This window comes from Girardinichthys multiradiatus, chromosome 5, assembly GCF_021462225.1.
Source record: "Girardinichthys multiradiatus isolate DD_20200921_A chromosome 5, DD_fGirMul_XY1, whole genome shotgun sequence".
NCBI classification, from domain to species: domain Eukaryota; kingdom Metazoa; phylum Chordata; class Actinopteri; order Cyprinodontiformes; family Goodeidae; genus Girardinichthys; species Girardinichthys multiradiatus.
Window position 1 is genome coordinate 16,428,330 of NC_061798.1, and position 18,582 is coordinate 16,446,911.

General features: G+C 40.7%; 1 protein-coding gene across 2 annotated transcripts; it reads right to left on the reverse strand.

The window, feature by feature from the left end:
* Nucleotides 1-750: 750 nt before the first annotated feature.
* On the reverse strand, nucleotides 751-14,036 carry lonrf1l (LON peptidase N-terminal domain and ring finger 1, like). Of its 2 annotated transcripts, none has more exons than XM_047365692.1 (12): nucleotides 12,846-14,036; nucleotides 10,511-10,626; nucleotides 9,752-9,874; nucleotides 7,246-7,443; nucleotides 6,913-7,114; nucleotides 5,211-5,310; nucleotides 5,017-5,131; nucleotides 4,810-4,931; nucleotides 4,538-4,696; nucleotides 4,244-4,406; nucleotides 2,982-3,134; nucleotides 751-1,091 (listed from the first exon to the last, which is right to left on the reverse strand). In XM_047365692.1, exons 1-12 carry the CDS (start codon nucleotides 13,438-13,440, stop codon nucleotides 933-935), a joined length of 2,205 nt encoding a protein of 734 aa, XP_047221648.1. In that variant the 5' UTR covers nucleotides 13,441-14,036; the 3' UTR covers nucleotides 751-932. The 2 variants fall into 2 exon arrangements, with proteins under 2 accessions (XP_047221648.1, XP_047221647.1); XM_047365691.1 differs by having other exon boundaries at nucleotides 6,901-7,114; nucleotides 12,846-14,030.
* Nucleotides 14,037-18,582: the final 4,546 nt, after the last annotated feature.

An 18,582-nucleotide genomic window follows, 5' to 3' on the forward strand; every position in this document is an offset into this window, starting at 1 on the left:
CTGCACAGGAACCAGACCCACAGCGTTGTCTGCCTAAGCTGCCGGGACGGGACACAAACACAACCAAACTAAAGAAGCAAAACAAAACTGTGAGAATTCAATCAGAAAAGGAGGATGAGAAAATGTGACATTTCAGGATCAAACTTAAAAGTAAAATAAACAAGATGGGGAGAAATACAGATCATCCCATTCTGTGAACACGTAGGTTCTTTGCTACTGTGAAGAGGCAGCAATGGAAGTTTGTGCGTGTCAAGCATGTGAAAGAAATAGGTGAAAACGAGAAAGGAGTAATCCTCTCATCAGTGCTGGGTACACATACATCAACCTACAGATGCACTTAGGTTCGCACACATTTTACCTCAGAATGGCTCCTCTAAATGAAATGTTGAAATCTCTATGTGCCAGTTTTAAAGCGAAGTATAATGGCGTGTAATAAACTTTCCATTACTGTCCAACTTTCAGCATTTAGGATTCAGTTTCATCCTCCAAATTAAATCTAATCGACGTACTTTTACTGGTCTTAAAAAACTGTTTTACCTCAGTTATACAGATTGTAAAAAAAAAAAAAAATTCAAGAACCCTTTAAACATCATTGTTAGAAATACTACTCTCTGTCTTCATCTGGAATAGGTGGCTTCTTCTCTCCAATATCTTTATGGAAGATCTTCTGATAACTGCATCAGGATCGAGAAATATTTGCATTACCTTTCTTTTTGAACTTCTTTTATAGCAAAAAGTGCATCCCTGAGGTGGTTTGGCCATATGTCTGTTTTATTGATCCACACAACAGTAAATGGGGGGTTTTATTAACTGTAAAAAGAAAAACAATGACGCCAGCTGGTAGTAGAGATTGTAGTTCGTTGAGATGCTGATTGATGGTTTCCTAAAGGTTTCATTTTAAGTCCCAAAGGTTGTCTGTTGTAGGGAAGCTCTTAGTTGTTGGGGATGCTCTGCAGATATGTGAGAATGTGCTGGATCTTCACCAGGCGGTCTTTGAGGCTGGTCATTGACAGGACGGAGAGCTGGTACCGAGGGTCGATGGGCAAAACGGCCAGCAGCCACCAGCAACAAGCGGGACCGTTTGGAGTTGCCTGGAGACAAAAACAGGAACAAAGGAATTGTCAGTCATTCATTAATTGTACTTTCTGTAACAATCCCAGCAGCCTGACCTTTCTGATCCTGTGATAACTAAAACACTATTTTATTTAGACACCATTTCTCCTGTTGTACTTTTCAGCTTTTTACCGACTTCGGCAAAAAAATGTTAATCTGCTGGACTTGTCTGAGCTTTGGGTTTTAAAATATTTCCAGATCTGAGCTGTGAAACCATAACATTTTATTTATGGACGTAAAGCAATGTAAGAAGCTACTTAAAAGAGAATGTATTTTCTACGACATGTCGACGCATTTCGATGATTTATTCAAGCTGCGAGTGAGCGGGACTTTCACCAGATAACGGCACGGCTGAATGGAGTACAGCAAACTGTCTTTTTCTTTTGAGCTTTCTACCTCAGTCTGCCATGAAATATGCTGGATCTGGAAATGTTGGTAGCTTTTTGAAGACTGATGTTTGAACTATACTAGCCGTGCTGATATAAGATGCTAAAGCTAATTAAAAATGTGAACCTCATAGTCTAAATTAGGACATCCTGTTTTACTGCTACTGTTCTTCTACGTAGCAGCATGAAGTCACCGCTCCACTTAATCTAATGGTTAACAATCGGCACAACAAAAAGGCAAGAAAAAATGATTTTAAATGTATGCCTTTTCTTCACATATCTTGCTTCATAAAGAGAAATCAGAATCAGCTAAAATCTCTATCAGCAGGCCGACTCCTTGCATGAACCAAAGATCCTAAACTGGCCACAAAATTCTAATTGTTGCGTCTTGATTTTTAAATCATATCAGAAGTCAGAAAGTCTTACTGGAGCTGAGAGACGACAGTGACATCTTGTATTTTATCTGCTGTAACATGACAGAGCTGTAATGAAAGCCAGTCTTCCACAACATCATCTCAAACTGATCTCCATTTACACAAATATACATTTCTGATTGACCTCTAATCTGCCGTTAAATTAGCTGGTTCTTTCAATCGTGGAAACCAAGCATGCTTTGTATTCAGGCCACTTCTGTTACATCATTTTTTTTGATTTAATGAAGTAATCAGTCCTATGACTCTGGAATGAGTCGACACTGAACGGACCGTTCCCAGTAATCTGCGTCAGAGGTACAATGCCAAATAAAAAACGAAATAAATCAATGCTTCTCTGCAAGTCCAAGTTACAAAAATGCTCAACAGGGATTTGAAGTTACACATCTGTGAGGATTTCTGCATTCCCTCAAACTCAAATTACACGAGCAGCACCAAAACCCCGTCCTTATTCTGCTGTTTCAGTGAGTCTGTGTATGTAAGGCGGGGGATTCTTTCCACAACACCTTTGTGACGCAACGCAGCCTGAGAGATTAGCCATGAAGCACCCATTAAGCTCTTTAGCCCACATTGTCAAAAGACCCGGCAGTGGTAGTCCAAAGAAACGAGCTGTAATCCCTGTAGGAGCTCCAGGTCGAGCTGAAGTCGGAGCACAACACACACAAAAACTGCATTCCTAAGACCTCTGAGGCTGCCAAATCTGTGTCATTGTGAGCTTTCCCAAAAGGCCATGTGTCATGAGATGATTCAATTCAGGACTAAAAACTGAGGGTGAGTCTCCTGCGTAAAGACTTCAAGTACTAAAAGCTTTCCAGGCCTGGCGGCTTTCTTGCAGATACCAGCTGTGACAACTAGCATCTTCAAAATACAATTCTCTGCCTGCTGATGACCTTTGGTCTAAAATAATCAGCCAATGACACAAAACAATTATGCACACACTACAATTATAAGTAGTACTGCTGCATTTGCAAAAGTTAAACATAATAACACATATTTAGGAACATCAGCATTTCTTTTTCAACTCGATGCAAATCTCCAGGGATGACTGTACCTGGATGTCTGGTTCTCGCTCCGGCATTGGTCCAAAGTGTTGCAGAATCTGGTTGTGGAAGCGGATCTTGAGGTTTTGGAACCAGACTTGGGCCTGTCCGTAAACTGCATCGTGAAGCTCCTGTAGCTTTTCTAGTTCCTCTCTGTTCTCCACCTTGAGAGGTAGAAGAGAATAATGTATTCACCTGAATCATTTTTGGCTGAATGTAATGGATGCCATCTACGTGTCCCAGGCAGGAAATATGGAATCCCTGCTCTCTGAAGATGTTCCTGTGGTTGGTTTAACAAAACTATGACACAAAACTATCTTATTTACCGGCTCAACATACTGGCTTTCATCAACACACTTTAAAAAACACATTCAAACTACAAGGTGCATGTTTTATTTAATGATAACATAGTGAAAATGGATGATTAAATGTTGAGCCATTAACGACAAAATGACTATTTTGTCGCACAGCCTCTGGCTTTCAGGACAATTTGAATTCTTTGAATCACAGTGTTCAGTAATGAAAAACATTCTTCAGAAGTCAGGTTAAAAAACGTTCGTAGCTTTCCGGACCGTTTGCTGGCCCCGGCCAGCAAGTTTTCAGCAACTTTCAGCAACGTTTCCTAAAGAAAAGCTTTTAATGCTTTTAATTTTGAAACAAGATGCATCACCATCCTGAAAAATAACTTCTTCATCGCCAACCCTGCTTTGGATTGATGGGATAGAAAAAGGGCTTTAAATTTGAATGTCCACTAGTGTATGAACTTCAGTGGAAATTACGTCCATCTGCCCCAGTCGCTTAGTGGACCATCCGGCCCCCACATGATCAATAAATAAATGTGGAAAAGTGGTTGTTTTCTTCAGCCAGTTATCTTTAAATGTTGCTGTTTGGCTGTACAGTATTAGAAAATCATGTGCTGCCCATATTACTGATACATTTTGTGATATTTACTCTATCTTATAGAAGTTATCGTGATCTTAAGTGCAGCTGCAGGCACCTGCAGAGAGACGTCATCCACTGGCAGCAAAGTTTCAATTTGTGATGCTTTGATTAAATTAGCCAATAATTATTTCTAATGGTCAGGCTTTAAATATGAAACCTGCAAAAACCATGCTAGATGGATGAGCTTTCCAAAATGTCTCATCGTTTTTCATACTTAAGCTTCTGATTTTCTAGACTGAATAGACAGCGTGCATAACCAACCTGTTGAAGAAAGGGTTCCGGAACAAACACTAAACAATAAAATCATTAGAATGATCAGTTTGGCTCTTACCCTGGTGTCCCTCAAGTGTTCAATGTCTGCAGTATTGTAACCATCCTTCATTCCTCTGGACAAAACCCGGAAACGTTTTCCTCCGATGGTATCGACTACAGAACGACCGTCAGGTAGGAAATGGACGCTCCTGACAATCAGCATGCAGCCATAATCTGCAAACCTGCAGACATGGATATGACACTTCATTCTGGCAAAGCTGCAATTACGGGTTCAGAGACCCTCAGTCAACACTGCATGAAAAAGGAACTGATGTGCAATCTCATGCTCAGACAGAAACGGTGGCAGGTTTACCCTTTCTGGGGATCACTAATGCACATCCCAAACTGCCGCGTGCCCGTGTCCATGCAGCGGCGGATCATGAGGCGATAACGTGGCTCGAAGACATGCAGGGGACAAGGCACGGTGGGGTAAGCCATGGTACACACAAAAATAGGCACGTTCTTTGTCAGGCTACAGAAAGGAGACAGAAATCAACAGTCAGTTTGGATTTTTAAAACTTTAGTGAATCTTCTGCTTCTAACATTTAAACATGAACAGAGGAATGAAATAGAATGGCTTCTTACTCAGACAACTCTTGGTTCTCCTCCACATGTGTTTTTGTCCTCTCTTCATACTCCTGACTGAAAAGGTGTTTAATCAGGACGTCCAAGACAGTTGTCACCACGTATTTCCTGCATGCTAGATACTGGAGATGTCCAGGTATGTGTTACCAACAAAAACATGCAAGTAAGAAGGCTTTTAAAGAGGTTTCTAACGTGTTAAAACCTTACCTCTCTGAGGCTCTCTTTGCAGAGGGGACATTGGGGGTTGTGGTCCAAGCAGCGCTCCAAGCAGTTCTTACAGAAAGTGTGGCCGCACGGCGTTGTCACGGGCTCATAAAACAACCTGCATTGGTCAGCGAGATGTTATCATCAGCCAGCTGCTCAGATTCCGGTACAGAGGGAGCTCAGCGGGTGGTCCTTACCTCATACAAAGGGAGCACTCCAGGTCATTGGGGTCGAGCAGATCCTGAGGAACACTACTGCAGGTTTTTGCATTGGCTGACTTGGAGCCTTTTGATACACCTTGATTAAAAGGGAAATTTGATTTTTTTATTTTTTTTATTCATCTTTAATAACATATAGTGCCTTGCAAAAAATATTCTAAGGTCCTTAAACCTTTTTTTATTTTTTGTCATGTTATAATCACACATTTTTATGGACAGTATTTTATTGAGATTTTATGTGACAGACCAACACAGAGTGACGTGGACGGAAAATTCTCAAATCATTTTACAAATAAAACCTGGAAATGTAGCGTGCAGCTTTCTTTACAAACTAGCTCAAGCTCTGTGAACATCTGGACACTGATTTTCAATCGGAATCGATTCTGGTCTTTGACTTGACCTTTCTAACACACGTATAAGAGTTCATCTTAACCAATAAACTAGCTCTGACTGTATGCTTAGGGTCATTGTTCTGCTGAAAGGTGAACCTCTATCCCAGCCTCAAGTCTTCCAGGACTGCAATGAACAGGACAGCGCCATATGTTTTCCCCATTAATTCGGACTGGCTTCCCTGTCATTACTAAAGAAAGAATTCTCACTGCATGATACTGCCACTACCGTGGTTCATTGTGGTATCATGTGTTGATAGAGATGTGTGTTGTTAGCTTTCCTCCATCCATAGCGTAGTCCACAGAGTTCATTGTGAATCTCATCTAACCGGAGAACCTTCTTCCACATTTGTTTTTCTTACATGGTTTTTGCAACAATGACTTTCATTTCTAGTTTTTTTTCCCTTTTGTTTTTTCTTTTTACTTAGTAGTTTAGTTGAATGTTACTGGCCTAAATAAAGAGTTTACAGACTGGAAGTATTTTGTTAATAAATTCTTGTATTTGGAGAGAAGTTGTTTGTGTTTATTCTGTATGTGTATATCAGGTTTGCTACCAGCGCATGAATTCACTCCTTCATCTATTGTTCTATAATAACACACCTCACCGGGCAAGTATTCATAAAACAGTAACTGACAGAGACTGAGATCAGTTTGGCTCCTGATAATCAGGCGGTGCCCCGACTTGGTAATTCTGATCAAAATGACTAACTTTGTAAAATAATTGCCTTTGGCACTTATTAATAGTTATTTATAGTCAAACTAATCCTATTGCTGCACAACAAATATTGATGCTCTCCTTGAGCAGCTGCAGGTTTAGCTGGACAGCCAGGAGCTGGAAGGTCTGCAGTTGTGCCATATTGTTTCTATTTTTGGATGATGGATTGAAGAGATGTCTACAGCCTGGGTTTACTGTTTTATAGCCTTACCCTGCATTAAATGTCTCCACAACTTTATCCTTGACTGATCTGCTGTGTTCCTTGGTCTTCATGAATGTGTTTGTTTACTAAGGTTCTCTAACAAACCTCTGAGAGCTTCACAGAACAGCTGAGATTAAAGTACACGCAGGTGGACGCCATGTTAGCACCTGAGGGCAATTGGTTGCACTGGGTTTTACTTAAAAGGAGGCAACCAAATAGAACTCATAAAGGTCTGGTTGTAATGGGACCAATTGTAGTAATGTTCGAGAGATATGAATACTTTTGCGAGGCACAGTAAATTATTTTCTCCAGCAATCTTTTAGTGTGACAAGAGTAAACAGGAAAAACGGTTTAGAAACTAACCTTGTTTCTTACATTTGCTACTTCCACTGTCCACCACATATGGTTCAATGTCTGACACGGACAGCTTCCTCTTCAGCAGACTTCCCTTGTCCTGGTTGCCCAGCTGAGGAGCCGAGCTCACCCTCTTCAGCCCCTCTTCACTAGTGTTATAGCTGTGCATTCGAAGCGACTGGGCTCGGCTCAGGCCGGGCCGCTCCGGGCTTTCACATCGTTTCTGGATGGTGACACAAGACAGAAGGTAAGAGGTGACAGCGATTCCTCTAACCGCAGAGCAGAAACTGTACTGCATTGATGCAGTCATAGAACATGGGAGTTAAGCAACATAATTATTCAATATGTGGGTACCTCCTGGCTGTCCACCTGGTGTGCAGACGTGGCACGGACCTGGTGTTGCTGTTGTTGCCTCTGATCGGGGTCCTGTGGCTGAGCTTGGGCATCGGTCACAAAATGTTTACTGCGCAGGTGGGATAACGTGTTCTGTGTCGTTTCTCTCAGGCCTACTTCAACATTCTCATCAACCGGGGAGAGAAGGTCACACAAGATCTGCAAAAGGAATCAGTTCATCAGTGGAGTTCAGAGTCACAAATGGCAATTACCAAGAACCCTGTGGTACGCAAATATAATATAAGTCAGGAAGTAATCCGTTAGCCAATCGGTGAACGAGCCTTGTTCTAATAAAAAAAAAAGTCATTGTCTAAGGACAACGATTCCAGGGATTGGTTGAAGACCATCAACACAAGCACCACTGGTGGTACATGAGCTGCTTTGGTGCTTATAAGGAAATTGTGGTAGAAATACTATGTTATTATTTTAAATGTAGATATGAAGAAATAAACCTTCAATGTACAGCCAATAAGCATAAACAATCAAAAAGATGAGTTGTTCAGGTTCCCTGAGCTTAGCTTCATCAGAAATCTTTCAAAAATAATAGGTGCAGAGGGGAATATCTCAAGAACTTCAGAAAAAAAATGTTCTGGTCGATGGCTGCGCTGTGTCCCATTGATCTCTGAAGTGGGAGCTTCGATCTGGGAATGACATGAAACCATCTTCCAGTTAAGCTAAGCTGGAAAACCACTGGAGCTACATCTGTGGCTAACCAGGTTATCTACTGTTATCATTTCAAGGCAATCATGTGTTTCTCTGTTTTTTGTATTTGCAAACACTCTAGCAACCTACACTAATGAAGGACATTTTACACTGATAAATGATTTAACGAGATACAAACAAGGTCAGCATATATGTTGTCTAAACTGTTTTAAGTGCTGCTATCAATATATTATAAATGAGCGACAGCCATCACAGCACGACTCTGCCAGGGAATAACTGCTTTTCAGTCAAATGTCTGCCACTTATATAACTTCAGCGATGTCCCTATAATTAAGAGCTACTAATGTCATTACAGACAGGGTCACAAGACCTGACCCACTAGCAGGTTATGTAATTCCATGACTGATCAGAAAGGTTGAAGCCAATCTTGAAATATTAAGTTATAAGTTGGGACTCGTCCAAGAAATGTGTGGCTCAATCCAAGCTTTTGAAGAGCTGTACTGAAAAGATTAGCCAGGACAGGATCAACTGGTTTGTTGCGCAGATACATAAGGAACTTTCTAATTGTTCTTACAGTTCATTCTCCTAGTTTTCAGGTATATATACAAACATACATACACACACACTTACGAAAACATCAATAGAAAATGTTTAAAGTCATTCCAAATCATTTAAAATGTAGTCATTGAAATAAAGACATTTCTGAACATTTTTTTTCACGACCCGAGCAGGATATAGAAGTGTTTTAACCCTAGATTATATTTTCCAACTCACTAACATCTTAAAATTCAGTCAGTAAAACACTTAATGATAATAACGTTGTGAGGAACAGAAGGACCTCCTCATTAGCAGTCTACATAAGATTTTTAACTTACATTTCATAATTCATATATCCAACAATATTCATGTTTACCTAACACTGTTCTGCAAATGTTTAAACGTTTACAGCAACTAGGGATGGACACCGAATTTAGTTCTTTCATGGGTACCCAAGTACTGATTCTCGTAAAATCAAACGGTACCATGTCTCGGTACCTAAACGCATCATTGTGACACCGAGGGAATGGCGATTTTCCATGCCGGACATGAACACAGCATTGCACGCACAGAGCGTAATGACGTCAGTAGCCACTGGTACCGTCAACAAAGCGTGGCTGATAGAAATCGCTCAAAAGTACGGTTCCACCTTTCAAAATGCGGTGCAGATTACGTGCGCTGCAATATTTGTGACGTGAAGTGCAAGGCTAGCAGCGGGAATACTTCTAATCTGAGGAAGCACTTGGTTAAGCACAAGATTTGAAGATTGCACAATTTTCATCAGCCTCAGATCTACGGCTACAACTCCTGCAGTCGGCACCGTTAGCGACTGGTCGTCTGCAGCCAGCACCATGGGAGAAGAAATGTTTAAAACAACTGAGAAGTTACAATACAAACAGCTGGATGTTGTTTTGATGGATTCATTAAAGTTTATATGCTGGTAATTTATATAATATGTTGGATATTTTATTATTAAACAAATTGACATTTATTACCACACATACACACACACAAGTACCGAAAACTGGTACCATTTAGTACTGGTATCTATTCCCGGGTATCGGTACCGTATCGGTTCAAATGTGAGAGGTACCCATCCCTGACGGCAACAAAAACAAGCAAGAAATGCTCCAACAGTATCAGCCATAGTGATCAGGTGTCCCGCCTCAGTAATCATGACATGCTTGGAAACCTTAGGAAAATGCTGCTGGTAATCTTTACCATAAAATAAGTCCTTTCACTCAAGGCACTTTAAATCATTTCTAACCTTCTCCACTTTTTGTTTAGCACCTGGGAAGTCCTCGTCGATAGTCAGGCAGTGGAGGAAGACTTGGAGAGACTCATCGACCTGACCCATTTCATGCAGCACCGTAGCTTTCCTGAACAGAGCCTGAAAGGTCAACAAGACGACACAGATCAATTACTTCTGTTCCTCCATTTATAGTTCCACAGGTTATTTACAGGATGGAAAATGGAAAACTTGTGCACATATTATAACACACACACAAAATACACAAATATCGCATACCAGATGAATACTAGATCCTACAAATAAAACCAGGCTGTGGTTTCCTGCCTGTGATGTAATAGCTATCTATAGTTTTGACCTTAATCTTGTCATTCACAGCTTTAGATGGAAAGAGCTTTATATGTTATCTGTTATAACATATTAACACTGATAATAACAACTAAAGTTTTTGAAGATTGCACTCAGTAAAGAAAGAAATTGAATCTTTCCAAAGTAAAGTAGAAACTTTAGATCTTCCTTTAGTACATTTCCCAACCTGGTCATGAATCTACAATAAAGCTTCAACCAATTTTATTTTATGGCATCGCAAGAAGCAAAATGAAACCTTTAGTCTGTTTGCCAAGAACAGCGCGTTAGCCTGGAATTACAATTCAATGAGAGGACTCATGTGGTGCTGGCAGCCCTAAATACTTTACAGTTTGGTTTTAAAAGGCTTGTATGAATAGTTAGGTTGTTCTTGATATTGTTATTTGTTTCAGTTTTTAGTGACGGACGTACCTCAGCAGAATAGCTGGACCTGGAGCAGAACTCTGCATCCTCCAAAGCCAGCTGGTACTGCTTGAGCGCCGTGTAGGCTTCTGCTCGCGAAAGACGGGCCAAGGTCGCGGTTGGATCTGCAACACACAGGGGGGAAAAAAAAAATGAATAAACTTGGTGCTTGAAATGTTGTCCGCATACACAATTCTTTCTCCATTAGAGAGAACCACTCCATGAGAAATCGGATTATTATTCCTCACGGCGGTCCTGCACTGTGAGAATCTTATACCGGCCAGTGCCTAGTCATGATAAACTTCCCAGTAAATGCTCAATAACATCAAACTGTGTGTTAAGTTTGAATTTTGTTTAGTGAACTCAGAATATGGTTCCATTTACTTCAATGAAAGTGGTTTCCTGCAAGTCATACATTAGATAATCACTTTAAAACCAACAATTGTACTCTGTGCTAATAAATGATCTGCAAACCCGGAGGAAGAAAAAAAACACATTGCATAAGCGTTAACAGACCAGCAGTAATCAGTGGACGTGAGTTTCTGAGGAAGAGCCTCCCCACGCCTAGCATCGTTTTGTAACACGTACTGGCATTAAGCTGTCAAAGTATTCAAAACAAACTGCTGCGCAGACGGAAAATTAGCTGTTACTTGACTTAGCTGACCTGCACTCCATTAAAACTTGTCAGCCCTCTTTCTGAACTGAGTGGGATTTTTTCAGCACATTTTCACCCATGTTTGACTGTTTTCTAGAAACACAGCTTCAAAGTCGTTTTGCTCGCGTTCCCCAGATGCTGCGAGAACAGGTCCACCAGACAGGCACCAGTATGTGGAAGACCCTGTTCTCCTCTTTAGGTTGTGTTTTGCGGGGCTATAGGTTATACGGCTAAAAAGCACAAGTCAGATTCAGTCCTACAGAGGCATGACTATGGAGCTTCATGACCTCCTAGCTATGTTTATGTGGCTTTCTGTTTCTGTGTCCAAATGACAAACGTCGAGTATCATGTTTTTTAGCAATCATGTTACACTCTGTGTACTTTGATAAATGCTTTCAACAACAACAAGCAAGTCCCCCGAAATCCCAGTTAGGTATCCAAAATTGGCGTGGAAGCATATCAGGATTGCAGTTAAAAAGTATTTTGAGGATTAGACAAGGTGTCAATTATTTTCTCTGGATTTACAGTTGGTAACTAACGCAATAAGACATCGTAAAATCACTGCCACAGTCTTAATTTTTTGTCTTTCAATAAAACTAAACTAAAAGACATCTTATTTCTCACTGCATGAGTAAATGTACTTACCCTTACCTTGGGACTGAGTAGAGTAGATATTACTAAATAAATAAAATGAATCAGTTCATGAATCGAATGTATAAATATAACTGGATAATATTTGGGATTATTAATGGAATAAAAAATAGAAAAACCTATTTCAAGTGCAATACTTCCAACTCCCAAAATAATATTCTAAACCATATGTTTGACCTACATAGATAAATTGATTAATTGAATTTAGTAGCTAGGCATCCAGTAAAAATGGGGGATATTTATGATTATTAGTAAAAAAAAAAAAAAAAGGTTACAATCACTTAAATGTCTATGACAAATAAGCAAATAAGTAATCAGTAGTAATGTTTGTCTGATTTGGGTCCATAGCAAACTTGCATAACTTATTGCGGCTTCTCTATAAATTTATATAATTATTTTATTTTATAGGTTTTGTCCTTTCCATAAGTACAAAATTTCCATAATGAAAGTTTTATTGGGTTCATAATCATTTAATTCTAAACGAACTGACTCTTGTCAGTCATCAGACAAAGCAAGATGCCAGAGTCACCCAGTTTCCTTTCTTTTCATTGCATAATGGTGAACTGGAGCTTGTTTGCTACCTCTCAGCGTGTCTGCACGGATCACCATATTTATCCAGAATGGTTTTGTTCATCTTTTTGTAAACCATTTATGAATGCGTAGATTCTAACGGTCGGGACAATTACAAAATAAAACTGCCCTTCCCCCTTTTCAGAAGTTACAAAACCGAACCCATTGAAGTGTCACGACCTGCCTTATGCAACTTACACCCATCGCGCATGCTCAGTGCGATTCAATTTCGTAAGCATGGCCATGAAGACTTGAGGCAGGAACAAAACACATGGAGTCAGCTCCAAGTGTTTTTTAAAACTACTGGTCAGTCAAAGTCACGCAGTTTACCTCCACGGGTCCCGTAACAACACATGGTGTTATGATGCGAATTACACTCGTATATTCAACTTGTTTTAACACTGAGACACATATTTCTACCTTGACACACCTTTTTCTAATTTCAAATGTTGTAATAAAGACACTCACCTGACCGGAGAACGTCGCTCGCTAGAGAAACAGCTTCGCTGTAGCGTTTTCTCCCACACGACGCTTCCACTTTTTGTAATGTTTTTAACTTTTTCAGCTCGTCGGGAAACCATTTTTCTAAAAGGCCGCACAGAGCTACGTTGGTTTTCTCCTCACCTCCAACGGGCTCATGGCATAGCCTACACCTGGAGACGAGGCGCCGCTGTAAACATCTTCTACAATACGAATGTCCGCAAGCTACTGTCACGGGTTCGCCTAAAAAGCCGTGACAGTTGGGGCAGCCAAACACCGCAAAGTCTCCGGAATCCTGTGCTGCGTGCGGACCCCGGCCAGCTGAGGACTGCGGCCCGGGGGCTTTCCTCTTGAAGTTGCGGAGGATACACTCCACAAAGGTGCTTAACTGTTCGGGACGCACCGGTCCGTAGCGCATGGCAGCTGAAAACCAGTCGATGGCCTCCTTGAGACAGTCTTCAGACGCCAAAGCGTTGCCTTTCTGTAGTATAAGTTCATGGTGGCCCTCCTCTTCCTCCTTTGCGCCGATAAAGAAAGCGCTTTTCTCCTCTACCGTGTCCACCACCTGGGGTTTTAGCGCCATGGCAGCATTGAAATGTTTTTGTGAAATGCTAAGTGAACGTAGGGGTTCTTTTGTAACCGTGTTTATACATTTCGATAGCTGCCGCGGTGCTTGGCAATGTAATGAAAGGCTTTTCCTCAGAGATGTTATATTAAAAAAAAAATAGTCACGTGAACAGCAGGCTCGGTCCGTGATTGGTCAGGACGGGCTGTGTTACAAAACCTGTGTATGAAAGTTTCATAACTGCGGAAGAGACGCAGTGAAGTTAATATAGAGACTGCGCCAGGCTTGGACCCCTTATTAACCTAAACATTATTTAAATACACTTAAATTGTTATGTTATTCAACACTATTTAAACTAACTATTTATGTAACACCGAAGTTCTTAACCCCTTTCTTTAAAAGCCATTCATAATTCGTTTTGTAATATGATTTTGTAACACCCACCTAATTTTTTATTATTCTGTAATGTATGTAAATTTCTCTTTACATAACTTATTTCATCCTCCCTGGTCTGCACGAGTCTCTTCATAAAATATGTGCTGCTTTCTTTTAACAAATCTTCCACAAAAACATCACACAGAAAACCTTCAGATTTGGGCCATGAATTCCAGGACTTTACGCGTAGTTTGATGGCTATCCTGTACAATTCAGCTGAAAAACATACACATCTGTTACACAATAAAATAAGATGAAAAACAAATAACAATAGCATGTTTGTGTAACTGTGCACACCTTTAAATCATTATTTTGTTAAAGCAACTGGTTTTTTGTTTTCATTTCAACATTCAGTGTTCTTTAGAAAGAGTTTATACCATCCCTTATCTTAACCTGTCATTATTTGCCAATTCTATCTTGCAAATGTTTTCCAAATCTATTCGACTGTGAAGAGATCTCTTGTCCATTTATTCTCATCTCTTGTTATTTATTTCGATTTTCCCCTTACGTAGCTCTTCAGATTTTATAAATTAATCAGATCTGAACTCTGGCTAAGCGATCCCAAAACTAAAATTTTCCTCTCATAAAATGAGTCCTTTGTCGATAAGGATGTGTGCTTGGACTAAAGATAATGCTGAAAAATATCTCCATTACCTGCTGCCCTCCTTCCTGAAACCTTTAGGTAAAAATGGACTGATTGTACCTGGGGATATTGTCATTTACTTTGATAGAAACAAAAAATAAAAACAGCTGCAGAGAACTCTGATTTGAGGAGAAATAACCCCAGACCATCACCCAGTCACTGCCATGTTTTACTTTGATAATAATGTTCCTTTGGTCATGCACTATGTTGTTTTTTGAAAAATTTTGTAGCTCCTTCAGTGTTGCTGCCAGCCTCCTGCAGGCCACCAGCTAGTTTCCACATTGTTTTCTATAATGGCTGCCTTCATTGTACCGTGGTGTGTAAATAATTATGTGGAACTTTTAATGTCCATCTTCTTAATGATACTTTTGTACATTTGGCATGTTTTGATCGTTTGTACCCTCTCTGCAAACTAACTGGCTTTAGCTAAACGATTCAAATGTGGAAAAGGGGGAAAGAGAAATCATACTAGAACAGCTGCATTTTATTTCCCAGTTGATCAGCTTCACTATAATTGAAGACGACTGAATCCTGAAAATGAATCAGAAGGTGCTCCAGCAAAGTATTAGTTAAAGGATGTGCAAATATATCCAACCAAGTTATTAGTTAACATTTTTAATCATTTAGATTTTCCCCTTAACAGATTGGTTTATCGCATGTGTGAGATAAGTGTGACATTATGTGACACAAGATTTAAAAATGTTAAAAATGATATATCATGGTCAAAAACCAGACATTTTAACCCCACACTGCCTGAATCCAGGAGGAGCTCTGAGTAGAGCCGCTGCTCCTCCACATCAAGAGGAGCCAGTTAAGGTGGCTCGGGCATCTATACCAGATGCTTCTTGGATGCCTTCCTCAGGAGGTGTTCCAGGCACGTCCCACCGGGTGGAGGCCCAGGGGACGGCCCAGGACACGCTGCAGGGACTATGTCTCTTGGCTAGCCTAGGAACGCCTTGGGCTCCCCCCGGAGGAGCTAGAGGAGGTGTCTGGGGAGAGGGACGTCTGGGTGTCTCCACTGAGTCTGCTTCCCCCGCGACCCGGTCCCGGAAGAAGCGGAAGACGGCGAGTACGAGCATGAGTAAAAGCACGAGTACTGCCTGAATTTATATACATTATATTACTAAACATTTTTGCTCCCTTGCCTTGATTCTATATGAGCTTTTGTGACATCCCCTTCTTAATCGAATAGGATTCAATATGATGTGGTGCGCCCTTTGCAGCTATGACAGCTTCAACTCTTCTGGGAAGGCTGTTCACAAGGCTTAGGAGCGTGTCCATGGGAATTTTTACCATTCTTCCAGAAGCATATTTTGTGAGGTCATGAACTAATGTTGGATGAGAATGCCTAGCTTTCACTCTCCTCTCTAATTTATCCTAAAGGTGCACACCAGAACTCTGTGCAGGGAAGTCAAGCTTATCCACACCAAACACTTTTATCCATGACTCTGTGGCCCTTGCTTTGTGCGCTGGTGCACAGTCATGTTGGAAGAGGAAGGGGCAATTTCCAAACTGTTCCCACAAAGTTAGGAGCATGGAATTGTCCAAAATCTCTTGGTATTCTGGAACAATCAGTTTTGCTTTCACTGGAACTAATGAGTCAAGCCCAGCTCCTGAAAAACAATCCAACAGCATACTCCCTCCTCCAACACACTTTACACTTGGCACAATAGAGTTAGACAAGTATCGTTCTCCTGGCAACCACCAAACCCAGACTCGTCCATCAGATTGCCAGATGAAGAAGTGCGATTCGTCACTCCAGAAATGGCACCTCGACTGCTCTAGAGTCCAGTGGAGGCGAGCTTTACACCACTGGACTGTGGGAGGAAGCCTGAGGATCTGGTGAGAACCCATGCATGGACGGGGAGAACATGCAAACTACATGCAGAAAGAGCCGGGAGTCCTCCCAGAACCCAGGACTTTCTTGCTGCAAGGCAACAGTGCTACCAACTGCGCCACCGTGCAGCCCCATGGTCATGGTTTGTGATCAATTTATTACAATAGTCTGTGAGGAGTTAACAAGAGAGTAGCCTACATCTATAATATCCACTGCAGTTTAGCTGTCAATTTTGCCGATGTTCTAATCATTGTGTAATTGGTGGTTAAACAGTTAGGCAGTGTCAGGCTTAAATTACCAGTGGTATAGAATAAAGCAAGGCAACCATGTTACTTAGCTGCACAACAATATCTGTACTCCCTGACCTCATCACATTTTGTGATATTAAAATATTGTAGTAGGATTTTCTGTGATAAACGCCTACAAAGTAGTGCATAATAGTAATAATAAGACAACTAAAAATCAAAAAATTGTGTGCATTTGTTTTCAGCTTCCTTTACTCGGACACCTCTAATGGCCTTGAAATCCCACATTAAAAGGTTTAAAGGACATCCTTCTTTTACCTATTCAATATTCCCCGAAAGAATTCAGTGAAAAGATTCAGCTTATTCAAAACGCTGTAGCAAGAGTTTTTCTCCATAAGGTCTACTTATATCTACTTTTATGACTAGGTTTACCTCCATTGTAAAACTAGGAGTGGCTATCCTTAGCATCACTACAGTTACCCTGCTATAAACTTAGGCTGTGGTAATTCTGACATCTTTCTCTCACTCTGCTACTTTCACATTCTAGTCTCTAAGTATGCTTTATTATTGCCTTTATGTTAAATGCTTATTTATTTCACAGAATACCAGGCCTGGCACACTTTGTGTTTAGATGTGTCATTGTACACTGGCTGAGCTATTACTGCCAACATCATGTTTTCTCTATACATATGATACACTTCCTCTTGTCTTTCTGTTTAACCTTGTGTCCCTCCTGAAGAAGCCATTGGAGTAGTGGCTGCCACTAACTATGTAGGCCTACTGTGTTTTTTTCATTCCATAGATTTTACTTCTGGCTCAGAGCTAATCAGCTTAGCTACATTTTTCGTTAAGATGAATCCATTAATAGAGCGCCTGCTGCCGTTAACTCTTTACTTTTTCTTTAACAGCGAAAGTACTCAATAAGCAGTACTCTAGGGCTGCACAGTTTATCATGAATATGTCATCATTGCATTGCATTGGCAGCACTGTTGCCTTGCAGCAAGAAGGTCCTGGGTTCGACTCCTGGCCAGGGGTCTTTCTGCATGGGGTTTGCATGTTCTCCCTGTGCATGCACAGGTTCTCTCCAGGTATTCCGGCTTCCTCCCAGAGTCCAAAAACATGACTGTTAAGTTAATTGTGACTCTATATGGCCCTTAAGTGTGAATGAGTGTGAGTGTGGTTGTTTTTCCTGTGTGTGTCTGTGCTGCCCTGCGATGGACTGGCAACCTTTCCAGGGTGTACCCTGCCTCCTGCCCATAGACTGCTGGAGATAGGCACAATTTCTCCGTGACCGACTATTGAAGAAGAGGTAGAAAAAATAAGACGACAATATCTTTGTGCTCAATGTTAATTGTTTGGAGTACAATTAACATTGAGTCATGAGCTTACACCTTCTCTGTTGACTGAAGTCTCACTGGAGGTGATGCCAAAACGTTATTCTACAGTTGCTTAAGATATTAAAAGTCACAGAGAGTATTGGGGCATAATTGAAAAAGAAAATACTTTGTCATAGCAATATTTGCTGATAGTATTGTCATTGCAGGATTTTCTAATAGTGTGCAGCCTTGATGTGCTCCGTCTTCTCAATCTCCACTTTTATTGAGCTGGGTTCTGCTGGCGGCTTATTTCTGTTTAAAGGAAGTTGTTCCTTTTCACTGCCGCCACATGCTTGCTCAAGAGAAGGGGATTGCTGCAAAGTGAGCGACTCAATCCAGTTGGCTGGGCTTCCTTTAAAATAATTATTTTCACCAATTGACATTGCAAACAGAATATCACTGCACAGTATTATATTTAGGATTGATTTGAAATACATATACCGGTAATTAATTTTGAATGTGTTAATATGATTGGATTGATCTTAATGTATATTTCAATATATAGGCCAAGTTTTTCCTGAACAAAACATGTATAAATATATGTATATATATATATTTACACACTCACCGGCCACTTTATTAGCTACACCTTGCTAGTACCGGGTTGGATCCCCTTTTGCCTTC